This window comes from Pygoscelis adeliae, unplaced genomic scaffold (assembly GCF_000699105.1).
Source record: "Pygoscelis adeliae isolate BGI_AS28 unplaced genomic scaffold, ASM69910v1 Scaffold10, whole genome shotgun sequence".
Classification (NCBI taxonomy): Eukaryota; Metazoa; Chordata; class Aves; order Sphenisciformes; family Spheniscidae; genus Pygoscelis; species Pygoscelis adeliae.
This window is the reverse complement of record NW_008824053.1, coordinates 954,470-967,812: the sequence shown is the minus strand read 5'-3', so window position 1 is coordinate 967,812 and position 13,343 is coordinate 954,470. Positions and strand designations below refer to the sequence as shown.

The 13,343-nt window shown below is 36.9% G+C and overlaps 1 protein-coding gene across 1 annotated transcript in view; it reads right to left on the bottom strand.

Annotated features, from left to right (window-relative positions):
• COL11A1 (collagen, type XI, alpha 1) overlaps positions 1-13,343 on the bottom strand; it is a 164,925-nt gene that overhangs the window by 27,468 nt on the left and 124,114 nt on the right. The window contains 4 exon segments of the mRNA XM_009333735.1: positions 7,897-7,950; positions 8,035-8,088; positions 9,037-9,090; positions 12,631-12,738. Of these exon segments, the coding sequence (XP_009332010.1) occupies positions 7,897-7,950; positions 8,035-8,088; positions 9,037-9,090; positions 12,631-12,738 (270 nt within the window).

The following is a 13,343-nucleotide window of genomic DNA, read 5'->3' as shown; positions in this document are numbered from 1 at the left end:
ATGAGTCATTAGGGAGAATATTTCTATGAATTTACTTCTGTTATTACATATTCTTCTCATTCTCTTCATGTGAACAGCTTACTCTTTTATTTGGTCTACCTAAAGGGGGTTGAGTTACATATGGTTTTGCAGAACTGGAATCTGAAATTTTAGAGAGAATATGTCAAACTAAGCTTTTAGTGAGCCAGGGAGACTAACCTTCCCTTTGGGCTTTGGAAGATCTTCCCCTTTATTATCCCATATATTGCCAATTTCCTGTTTGTCATCTTTCTTTCTAGTCACAGACAAGCCAAAGAAGTGTATTGACTGTGTATGTTTTTTTTCTCTAGAAGATACACTTTGCCTGGAAGCAAGTTTCTACAAATAAGATGATACTAATTGGAAATGAATGCCAATGGAGCGAAGATATTTTTGCTATAGCTACTGTTAGAATGAAAAATTATATACAGAAAAACATAAGGGTAAAATAATAGCATAACAGTTAGTAGAACTTTCACCACAGGCCACAAAGGTGTACGCTATGTGGTCACTGGTGATGGAAACTGTTTAGTAAAGCAGATGGCTTTGAGGAGGACACCATATGAAGAAAACCTGTGCAAGTCAAAGATCATAGTGAATTATATTAAGTGAATGTTTAAGTTAATTCAGTCTCTTTCTGAACCAATACACAGTATTGGCTCAAAGACTGTCTTTGCAATCGTTCATTTTAAAGTTTATTATGACTGATTATTTTCTAGCTCAGTGGTCTGATAAATAAACCTTCATAGAGAACTACTGTGTTAGTAGAACATTTAGCTATTAGCATCACAGACACACAAACTGTGAAAGGCTAACAGAATCTGCTTTGTGATTGTCATGGAGTGCTGAGACAAGAACTATATATTTTTATTCCAAAGAATTTCTCAATGTAACTGCTAATGGGGGGACTTTTTTGCCCCATATATATTCTTTTTCCAAACCAAATGAACCTTGCCAATAATTATGCCTATAAATGAGAGTACTTCAGTGCTGAAAATGCATTTCACCCAATCCCCTCTCCTGAACTCAAACACAGATTTGGAATAAATTTGTGTATCCTTCATATCCTGTATGACCCGCACGCCCCTCTTCATTCAATGACAATTCAATTAATACAACATGCATGTCTGTCATTTCCACGTGGACAGTATAAAAGTATAAATCATAAAATATGAATTTTAAACAAATCTTATGGTGTAGATACTTAAGTTTTTTTCATAGAAGCTAACGGCAGCACAATGACCTCACCAGGTCCAGAATTTGGCTCAATGTAAATATTACATTAGATGAATGGAAGAAGATCTGAGCACCCAAATGAATTCCAGAATAGGATAATTAACAGATTACCACAACTTTAGGAGCAATATTAAAATGTCCTTTAGAAAGGGCACTTTTAAAGGGACAATTTGCCTTTAGAAACTGTGGTATGTTTTATTAGACATACTTAAATTTGCAGTAATCTTAAAAATTGATGATCCCTCTTAGTACTTAATGTTCATTTGCTTCTGTGATACAGCATTCATTATTTTTTAAAAGAAGTCTAGTGGATAGTTCAGGTCAATAAGCATTAAATAGGTTTTCTAGGAAAATTCATAATCTTCATTTCCTTATCCTCTGCACAGGGGTTACTGAATCTGCAGCATCATTAGTATTGGTTTTTTGTCCATGTCTACTACCAATCAAATTAGATTTATGTAGCAACAGAGAATGAGGTCTGGAATTAGCAAACCAACTGATGTTATTCAAGTCAGTAGATATATCTAACAGAATCCACAATATAGACCCCTTCAACAGGTGTCCCCATTGCAGGACTAACTAACTGAGTGACATAAGAACACTCATTGTGCCAAGTCTTGCCTGACAAGCACCTGTGCCAGTATAATCCCCTTCTCAGCTTCTCAGAGAGTAAGTTCTTTTTCTGCCTTTCTGCCAAATGATACTGAAATTTATGATGATTCACATTTGATTTGTGATCCGCTCTTTACCCTTCCCGTTGACAAACACATCTTCATTGTATGATATCATGCAACAAGAGCAAAGATGGGCTTTCTCCGACATATTGACCTATACTTGGGGACAACGGGGGAACGCTGTGCTCCTGGGATCTCAGGGGTCCCTGCTATAGCACGCGTGTTGAAATTGGGAGATCCTGGCAGCCTATATGAGCTCTGCGCATAGTAACTCCCCAATAAGCAGCAGTGTGGAAGACAGCAATATTGGAAGGGCAAGAAAATGTCAAGATGTTCCCCTTAAAGGGCATCTGTGAAAGATGAGACCAGTTAAAGTTTCATCTCACATTAATACTTCTAAATCATTGCTCTATTAAAAAAATGTGACTCTTCCCTGTATGCGGTCCTTGTTTTTTCTGACGCTGATTTTTATATTCCAAATATTAGGTACTGTGGAAGGTTGTACTTGTTTTAGACAGCTGTTAAGGGAGTTAAACATCAAGATGTTCCCCTTAAAGGGCATCTGTGAAAGATGAGACCAGTTAAAGTTTCATCTCACATTCATACTTCTAAATCATTGCTCTATTAAAAAATGTGACTCTTCCCTGTATGCGGTCCTTGTTTTTTCTGACGCTGATTTTTATATTCCAAATATTAGGTACTGTGGAAGGTTGTACTTGTTTTAGACAGCTGTTAAGGGAGTTAAACAATGTTTTGATAGGGAAGATTGTAGCTGATACATATTTACAGAGCGCATATTTAGAGCTACTAAAAACTGTGCAATCTGTAGCTTATTGTTTGCCCTCGTCTTTCTTTGCATTTTGGCAAAGATGGTATTAATTCAGAATCCGATGTACCTTCTCCATGAGAAATGTCTCATGTTCTTTTGGGAAATAGATTTTATGATCTAATAAGAGATTTATTCCACCTCTGGAATTTTTTTCCTCTTTTGTTACAAGGTCAGATCTTTTAAAAGTGAGTGTGGTCTTTCTTAGGCAAAGCCTTCCTCTGACAGAATTTCAACAGGCAAAGACAGAAATTCTAAACTACAGTGAGTCATGTCATTTCATGGACGTGTTTAATTCTGAAAACCTCTTTGGACTAAGCAAGGAGAATGATTTCTATCAGGCTAAGGACAGTAGTTTAGAAGTCCTTTGTTTTCCTTATTATGACCAGGTCTACAGAACCGCCCACACAAAGCACAGGGACAGAGAGATAGCGGATGGAAGGCTGCCACCTTTTGGTTAAATTCTGGGACGTGGCGATTGATTTTGTAAGGATGAGAGGCACCTCTGCAACTGACTGGGTTGCGAAAAGGATTCAGTTACACTTTTGCTCCTTTTTGCCATCCTCACAAAACAGAAAAAAAGAGAAAAATTGTGACTCGAGAAGACAATCCCTTTTCACATAGGTCTGCGTATGTGACTGTGTTATATATATATATTATTGCTCTGTGGAGAGATAAATTTAACCAAGACAGAAATTATAAAGCTATGCTATATTTTCTGGGAGGGCTTATGTTTACAGGCATGTTGGAGAGCTGGAGAAGGATGAGAAGAGATCACAGTCAGTGAGCCATGTAAAGTTATTAGAAGTAATTTGTTAGGACAGATACTTGGGTAGGATAAACTGTCATAGACACATCTTGATTGAGTACCTTAGCAATTGTCTGCACACAGGTGTGTGGAAAAATGATATGCACACATAAAGATGTCTGTGCAACCTTATCAGACATGTTTTTAAACTTAGGGCCAGAATACTCAATTGATTTTGTCCTCTCCCTTCCATCTGCAGTATAAATCAACGACTGATCAAGCATATAAACTACTGATTTCACTTGTTTACTGTGTTGGACTCCTTATTAGTATACTATTTTAAAAATTATTTTAGAATGCTATAATAGGAAGGAGTATAAACCCAGATGAGTGTAGTGGTTTTCTAACATCAGACTTTTTCATATAGTAAACCAGATTTAAATTCTGAGAGGCTACAGAAAGAATGCTTACGTTCTGCAGACATTCATTTTGCATTACTCATTGACTCTGCCAGTTTCACACGTGCTGTGGAAGGGAGAAAGGGTGGAAGAATGGCACAGTACTCGGTGCAGTTATCACAGATTAGCCTAAATTTATTTTATTAGGCTTTGCGGAAGAGAAGTGTGACGTTAATGTTACTTGTTCTGTTTCCTTTCTGTGTTGTAAATTCTTAGATGTTGTAGAACATCTAAGGCCCAGTTTTGAGAAGTCATGAGCGACTTACCGGGTGTTTAGAATATCGGCATGTTAGGCCTTCGATATCAAATTAGATATAACCATGTCTTGGTACATTTTGGTTTTCTGCTTTTTGTTAATTATAAGCACAATAAAGAGAATAACCTCTGGGTGGAAGCTGGATTTAAGTGCTTCTGATTGAGTGTAAGTCTCAAGACTTCCAGACTGCTCCATGGAGGCTACAGGCATTAATAATGCAAGGCTACATGCACATTTGTACTGCAGATGTCTTTGAACATTTAGGCCTTTGTGTGTACAGCAGAGGAAAAAATAAGCTAGTTAAAAATACATGGCATTGTGACAAAAATTATTTATAACTTGCCAGAAGATAAGGGGGCTTCGAAACCCCAGTATTAATAACAAAACATCTCCAGTCTAACCACTCAAATATGAAAGTGAGTAAATCTGTTTCACTCCCCAACAACGACAGGGAGGACGCCAAAATGTTTTTCCACACTCTACAATCAGCACTGCATTGCATTACCTGTCGTATGATATGTCTTTCCTGAAAAGGATGCAGAGGCCAAAGCATGCTGATGTAATAAGAAAAACATCGGGGCAAAAATATGTGGGAAGAAAAGGAAAAGAGAAAATGCGTGTTTTGTTTAAAAGTGTGAACTGTCCTCCCGTTGCGGGAACTCCTCCTGCCAGAACAACTCTTTATGATATTTAAGCTTGCGGAACTTATTAAATGGAACTGAAATTCAGAAGGACGATGTCCTAAGTAGGAGAAAAACTGGCATGTACTAAAACTTGAGAAGGAGGAGGAAAGTAATTAGAAGAAATAAAAACTTCCAAGATAATATACTTGGAAGCTTCTCTGCGTGAATGCAGAGAATATCGGAAATAAGCAAGAGGAAATAAAAATGACAACCAGTGATAAACAGTCTGAATTTCATGTTCTTGAATTAAATTTGGTGGGCTGATTATCACAAATAGGGATTCTAAATCACACAGAAGAGTCCCAGGGAGAAACAAAGGAGTAAGGAGTTCAATATAAGTCAATGTTTTTACAAAATGACTGGGATATAATTTGATCATCAAACAGTAAAAATTAAAGAGGTGATTGAAACTAGTGGCAAAATTCCTATTGACTTCAGTGGGCCACAATATTATACAAGGTGTTTTTTTTTTTTTAAAAGCAGTGAATATAATGGGTGCTACCCTGGATGTAGTGTTCTCATAATAAACATTTTTCTCAGTACCCTAGTGGTCACAGGAAGAGTTTTTCTTCCCACAGGCCCATTTTTTTCTGTATTCCGCTGACATACAGACTCTCTTTTTCCAATAACTTTTTTTGCCATGTCTATCAGCTCTCACATTCAGACACATTTTTGGTACCCTTCCCAGAGAGAAAAACCAAATCCTGCAGCTCTTCATGAGGCCGAGCTCTCTTAAGATAGGCTGGAGGACCAACGTCACAAAATTGGGAGATTAGAGGGAATATCCTTGTTAATAATGCAATCAAGCAGGAGGGCATCATGTTTCGTATGTCTTATGCAATTATGGGTAAAAAAGATTGAAGACACAAGAATGCCACTGCTACCAAGAGGTGTGCTGATGCTCAGAGCCATATCCTAAGAGACAGGGAATGCAATGCAGCAGTAAGCTTGAGGCATGAAAAACCTACAGTATAAAGTTAATATTTTCATCTGCTTGGGCTCAGTACCCTTTGATCTCAAAAGACAAAGAAGGGAGACAAAGTAGGATATTTTTCCATCAAGCCATCTATTACATTACATTATTCTCGTACTCTCTTCACCACATCCCAGAGCATGGGTAAGTGATTTATTTGATGGGCATGTAGAAAAAATCATGAAACATCCGAAGATTCTATTAAAATAATAGTTTGGTCATACTAATAAGAAGTTGGTGATTCCTTTTGACATGGCCCTAATATAAGTGAAGGGTTACTTAACGAAAAGACATTTTAGTGAAAAGACCAGACACATAACTGAAATTTTATGGTAGATTTCAACAATGTTGAAGAGCATCATAAGAAAGATCTGTTATCACAGAGGAACAAGAAGCTTGTGAGATACTGTAGCATGAGCTGCAGATTTTCATTTTTTTTTTTATTATTAGTCATACAAATGATCCTGGGAAAACAATGGCAACTTCCTTATCTTGTGAAAAGAAAGAATACCTAAAAGCTCTGCGAAGCAGAGTGACATGCTTTTGGACAGTGATCAAGAAGCGGATCATGACAAATATAAGTGATTTTGACTGATCTGGTACTTGAGTCATTATTTGTAAATTCATAGATCTGATGGATTTGTACCTGAAGGTACAACACTGGTACACTGTGTCAAAGAGAATATGTGGATAAATGAAAGGGAGTAGAAATTAAGACTTCTGAAGAGCTGAAGTTCAGTAATGGTGTATGAGGAAGATGAGGGGAAAGGTACCTCTGCATTTAATTATCTGATGGGACAGGAAGAAAAAGGGAAAACTTGCTTCACATTCTGAAAAGTTATCAATACTGTGAGCTTTCTGAAAAACTGCCAATACTGACATTCCTAGAGATGTCTTTTCTAGGATTCATTGACATCAGCATTTCACTGAATACATACGATATTCTGTGGCAAATTATTTAAATACTCAAGAGCAATCGACTTAGTTTCTCAATAAGTTATTTATACAGTGGCCTGGAATACATTTCTATTCTGCTTCCTTCACCTTATGCTCCTTTCAAAATCTTCTTTCCAAATCCAAAGTTAAAGAAAAAATTCATATTAAATCTGTAACATTACAGCAAAATGCTTTTAGGCTTACACGCATGATATGGCTGAGGTGATCTAACTTGTTAAAATAAAAATAAATAGGAATTTTAAGAGACTCTCTTGAATTTTGTGTTTGCTCAGCATTTTATAATAGTTTAAAATGGTAATTCAAATAAATTAAAAAAAAAGCCATTATGTCTATTGCATACAATATTTTTCCTTTAAGAAAAAGGAAGATATTATCTGACATGTTCTTTGGGTAAGATAGGAAATGTAAAAAAAAACCCACCCCATATCCTGGTAGGAAATGTTCTGAATAGAGAACTGAAAACAGCAATGAAAATCATTTTGATGAATGAATGTTACATAGCATCAGTCTTAAGTCAGGTTTTCAACCAGCGTAAATCATCCTCAAGCCTTTGACTTTACTGGAACTGTATCTATCTGTATGAGGAACAGATACATATTGATGCTTCGGGTCTGCTTCACCTCACAGATATGTTTAGCACTGATATGTTAGATAATAGCTTATATTCTTAACGTTCCAGATAGAGGGCTATGTGATATTCTAGGCCACACCAGTGTAAAATGAAAAACACTTGAAGCCAGTAGTGTTACTGTAGGGATCAAACTATGTAGTTAAGGAAATCACCATAACCTTACTTTAATCCTTGGCCTGAAAACTACCTCTTCTGCTCCAAAGCTCTTTCCTCTGATTGTTAAATATTTTTGTGAAGTAAAATGTGAAATAAAAAGACCAACCATGGTAAGTCAGCCATTAGGCGTATAGCTAGATCACTGTTAACAATTACTGGATCAATGAAAGATATTTGGGAACTGTAATATATCTATATAGCTCTGAAGAAGAATCAAAATGTATATTCATATTCCTATTCCAATGTTTTCTCTTTCTGGGGGGATATTATCAACACTCACCTTTTCACCAACACCTCCAACAGAGCCGATGGAGCCTGGGGGACCTTGAGGACCCTACAATGATAAAAGATGTTAGTTATCCCAAACATAGTGCTTATTACTGAATTACTGAGAGAAAAACAATAGGTTAATTCTTACATCAGCTCCATTAGGACCCTGGGGACCTCTTGGACCTGGCGGGCCAGGTGGACCCTGTATCAAAGAGACAATTTGATATAGTTATAATCATAGAGTAAGTTCAGTGGGGCTTTTTTGGCCAATGAAAAATAATATACTCAATCTGTAGAGGACTTTTAATCTTCACAGTGCTATAGAAACAGCAGGGCCAGATTGCTGCCCATTGCATGAGTTCACAAGGTGACAGGGGATCCAGGCTATGTTATACAGTACCTGAGCTGGAAACGATCTGATGCTTAGGTCTCCTGAGGATTGGTTTCCTGCATTGTATTTTCCCTGCAGGTTACCTGCATACCCCTTCCACTGTGCAAAGACCCTGGAGTAGCTTATCTGTCTGGCAACAGCCATGCGACAGTACTGCACCATGGTGCCCACAGATGGGCAAGAATAAAGCATCCAGGCTTGGCATAGGGTGTTGGAGGCAAATGGACACTGTAGACGATAGCTTGCATTTCAGTCAGGACCAGCCCAGAAGGCATTCTGTCAACAGTATAAACAGTTGGAAAATGTAGTCTCAAGATTACCCAGAGAAACAGAGTAAACGTAGCCAGGTAGTGTTTACCATCTTCTGGCCTGCAATTCCCTGAAGCTAAGGTACAATGCCCTGAATTTCAGAAAAGCAGTTCCGAACTCTCTGGTGCAGTAGTCTCTCCTTTTTCTCTTTCTTTCCCGGACCTGCTTGCCACTGTCCTGTCTCAGACACACATAGCATCTGCTTTGCTCTGCTTTGCTACCTACTCTTCAGAGTATTTTCTTAAGTTACATAAATCTTGATATTAAAGATGAGGAGATAGATGTGGGCAAGCAAAGTAAAGCCCAGAGAGAGTGTATGTTACACAAAATGTTTCATACTCAGGCACCAAATTAAGGAGTAGCTTATCAAATTGTGAGCTACAGAGAAAGGACAATAATACATGGATGATATTTATGTCCCCAGAGTGACCAATGGGGAAGAAGTCTTACCATTGGACCCACATCACCGTTTTCACCCTTTTCACCTGGTGGGCCAGGCAAACCCTAAAACACATGGAAGAATAAAGAAAATTATTAGTAGGGTACCTGGAATGCTGAGTTATAAATCAATATGAAACAATATGAATCAGATCTACATGTGAAACTTGGAAACTTGGAGGGGGGAACGAGAAAACAAAACCTATTTGCATTAAAACAAAAAAAAAAGGAGTTCTTTATATTACAGCAAATGTACAGGTAATCCTAGGATGTTTAAACCAGGTGAGGTAGAAAATTTTGGAAAAAAAACGGACACAGAAATGCTAGGGGTGGCTGACTTTAAAAACACAGCCATCATTATCCAGAGGCCAGGTGGGCATTTGGATAATTTGATTTATGCTATGATCCGTATGTATGTGAAGAAAACATGATCAGTGCAGCGCAATGAAGTGGTACGCAAAGATGTCTAAGCTACCCGAGTACTGGAAGCTGTATAACTGCTTTAATAAGGTGTTTAGTGGAGGTAATAAATCCTGCTGAGAGGCATTGCATTGGGTTATGCAAACATATCCTCAGAAGCAAAGTGTCCAAGTTTGACTTAGTAACAAACACGAAGAGAAGGAAACTGTAGCTGATGCTAATACTGATATCTAGTATAATGTTACCCTGGCTAGCAGCACTATCACCACTAAGCTGGGCATTCCTAAATGTAGGATCAAAGCTTGGCTTCTATAAAAAGCAGATCCCCTGGATCTGGCGTCAATAGCATTATATTCATTTACATTACATTAAGATCTGGTTCTAAGTTTCACCTCCTGGGACCTGCTACTTTCAAAGTACGTATCAAACTATAGCTAACCAGATTGGAAAGCACAATTTGCCGTCTTTGCTACAAAGCTGCATAAAAAAAGTATGAAGTATAAACTTAGCCAACACTATATCCATTCCTCAGCTGCCCTCCTACTTGGACACAATCTGAACAGTAGAAAGACCTGCCAAAATTCAGAGATATACCTTTGCTAAAAATGATGTATGCCTCTGTTGTCTACTACTGGGGAAACTTGGCTGACCCATCAGTGCATTGTGGTTGTTGTGAAAGCCTGTTTACTATTAGATAACCAGCATGAAAAAAGCCAGCTTTAGTTCGTGTGGTGACACAGGGGTTTTTCTATATAATCCTTGCTTATTTTAAAAAATACTAGACTGTATTCTATTAGAATGGAAGCCCATAGCTGACAATACTGTCTTCAGTAACACGTATTGATTACAGTACATGCTGAGTAGTAATGCCAGGGTTATGCTAACGGGTAGTTTTCTTACTTTCTAACTTTCTTCATGTTTACTTTTTGTAACCTTGTAATAGTTCAACAAATGGAATTTGAATTGACTTTAACTTTTCCCTTCACTGTGAGGAGTTTTACATAACAATTTTGTAGTTAATTGTTCTAAACCATGATTAGAGCAGAAGCCTAGACTTGGACTAGATGACGAGTCTTTAGAGAGATGAATCCCACCTCAAATAAGCTAGATCTTCCACTTGCCAACAGTCCACTAAGTTCTACCCCGTGAACATAAAAAGACATTTAGCTTAAAAAGTTGAATGCCTTATCCATTATGATTCATGGTCATGATAAACCTAAACAGCTCATTCAACTGCTTGCAGAGGAGGTATTCATGAAACTTCAAAGGCAATTAAACATTGACTTGATATTTCCGTCTTTGAAAAGACTTTCCAAAGCCATTCAGTGAACTCGTATTTCAACACTGAAAAACTCCAACTGATTTCACTGAATCAGTATTTCATGCCTTATTGGACATGTTATTTTGGGAGTCCTTTCAGTTCCTTTTGGCAAGAAGTAATTGAGTAAAATTGCCATAGATTGATATAAGATAACCTAGATAGGCCCACAGAGTTTTTCAGATTTTCTTTACTTTCAACTCCTTTTGTTAGAAACTTCCTTATTTTTAAAGATACTATCAAAATTAAATAGCAAGGAAATTCACAATTAAGGTAATGAATATTCAAAATTACCAATGTTCACTTTTATGAACAAAAATACTTTTTCCTTAATGTCCAATGTAAGAAATATCAGTAGAATTTAGCTGGAATAAGTGTGACATAGCTACCATGGAATATTGTATATAAGACAGAGAAAGTTGTTACTCCCCAACAGTTCATAATCACCATGAGAACTGCATTACTGAATAAAAGAAACTCCTGATTTCTCAATGGTACTTCAATACCATTAGCATATATGGGATCTTAGTCCATGGACCAACATATTCAAATTAAAATCTTAATCAGAGAAATAAAAGCCCTCATTTGAAATATTTCATTTGCGTAAGTCTCAACCTAACTGGTTTTTATATTTATGTAGCTTAGTGCTCATTAAATTTAAAATGTGAAGGTGGACTTTATTGAAAAACGTCAATTGAAAGAGTATGCTAGATCTGAGAAAAATAACAAGGGTAATTTTATTTCACTCTCTTTAAAATAATAAAAAACTTAACTATTCATAATAAAATTTAGGAATAATTTTTTTCTGAGTTATTATTTCTGAAAATAGAGACGTTTTCAATTTCAAAGGTGATATGAATCTACACAAGACATATGTGTCGGTGCAGTAATGAACTGTCTGTCTTCCATGGAGGTCTGCAATATTTTATAAACTTCATTGTAAGTTTTGTGAACTGCATTATGTAATAGACCGTAAAAAACGATAGGTACAGGTTAAGGTTTGGCTTAGCGAAAGAGATGAGTCACTTCACGCATGGTGGATAGAAAGGAGACATACTGTTTAATATATTCAAACACTATTGCTATAACTTTCCATTTTTTAAAAGAGAGTAATATGAGTCATATTACAGCTTAATGCATGGATTAGAAATAGTTTCAAAGTGCTCTGTCCTCTAATGTTAATTACAATGTAATGAATCAAAGGTCCTCAACGTCTTGTTCTTTGTTTTGTTATATTTCAGCAAATTAAATTTTTGAAAAAGCGGGATTTTTCAACTGTAATTCTCTGGATGCAGCAGTGAGAAGCCTACATTTTGCTGTATGCTTGCTTTGTGTTTTTTGACTCATAAAATAACATTTTTAAGAGGAAGAAACATGAAACTATAGGAACCTGCCAACGATGGCAGCAATGTATAAGCATCACGGAGTTGTGCTAGTCTTTCCGAACACAGGTAGTGTCTGTGACGGTATCACTGAGAAACACACTATGTTGCCAAAACCTATTGTGAAAATACAGTAAATGACTAGGACATGTTAAGTACTCCTCCAAGTTGAATATTTTATTTAAAATGTGTATCTCCAGTAAAAAGAAGTGCTCTTGTTCAAACAGAAATTGTTGGACTCTATAAATGAATGAGTTACTGAATGAAATTCTAAAGCCTATGGTAGCCAGGAGTTCAGTTCCAGAGCATCTTACCAGTCTCCTTCAGCACTAAATCTGCTATTTATGCATGAGCTCTATGAATATGGGATCTTTCAGTTCTTATTAACTGATGTTATCATTTATTTGCTAGAAGACAATACTCTCAGTTTCTGACACAGAAATCAGGGTTCTTGTAAGTGGAGAGAAAAATAATAAAGGAATTTACCTGTAAGCCAATAGGGCCTGGAGGGCCAGGGAAGCCTCGAGGACCTTCATCACCTTTTTGCCCAAACATCCCTTGCTGACCTCTTGGGCCTGGCTCCCCATCACCTCCCTATTTGGAAACAGTGAAAAGCAAAAATATCACAGGTCTGGTAACAACAGAAAAAGCTCCACTGAAATCACTGGAAAACAACTACAAGAGGGCTCAGAATCACTCCTGATGTCTTTGCAAATGCATGTACACCACCTTGATTGAATGAAATCTGTTATACAAATAGAATACCAGCATATGCCCTAATTTAACGTAGGTCAAATAATACTGCATATCTCTCAAAAATTTTCACTGAATACCTCTTCTCTTTCACATCTGCATAAACATTCTAGCTGTTGAATACCTACATTCATTAGTAAGTATGAGTAGCATATAGTCCTACCAAGCTTCATGGTAGAAGATTCAAAGCCTTCTAAATAAAAATAAAAATCGATCCACCTGGTATCAGATGGATTTCGAAGAGAGATACTCTCTTTTAAATGCATCTGGTACTGAGCTGATTTTACCACTGACTGTCATACAAACCATCAAACAAGTTCACTGAAAGGATGGGCCCCATTCACTATTTACACTATTCAATTTTTAATAATTCCTTCCAAATTATTGCGCTGCTGTAAATCTGAAATAAAATAACACCTATGCAGGCTGGTTTACAATAAACAACT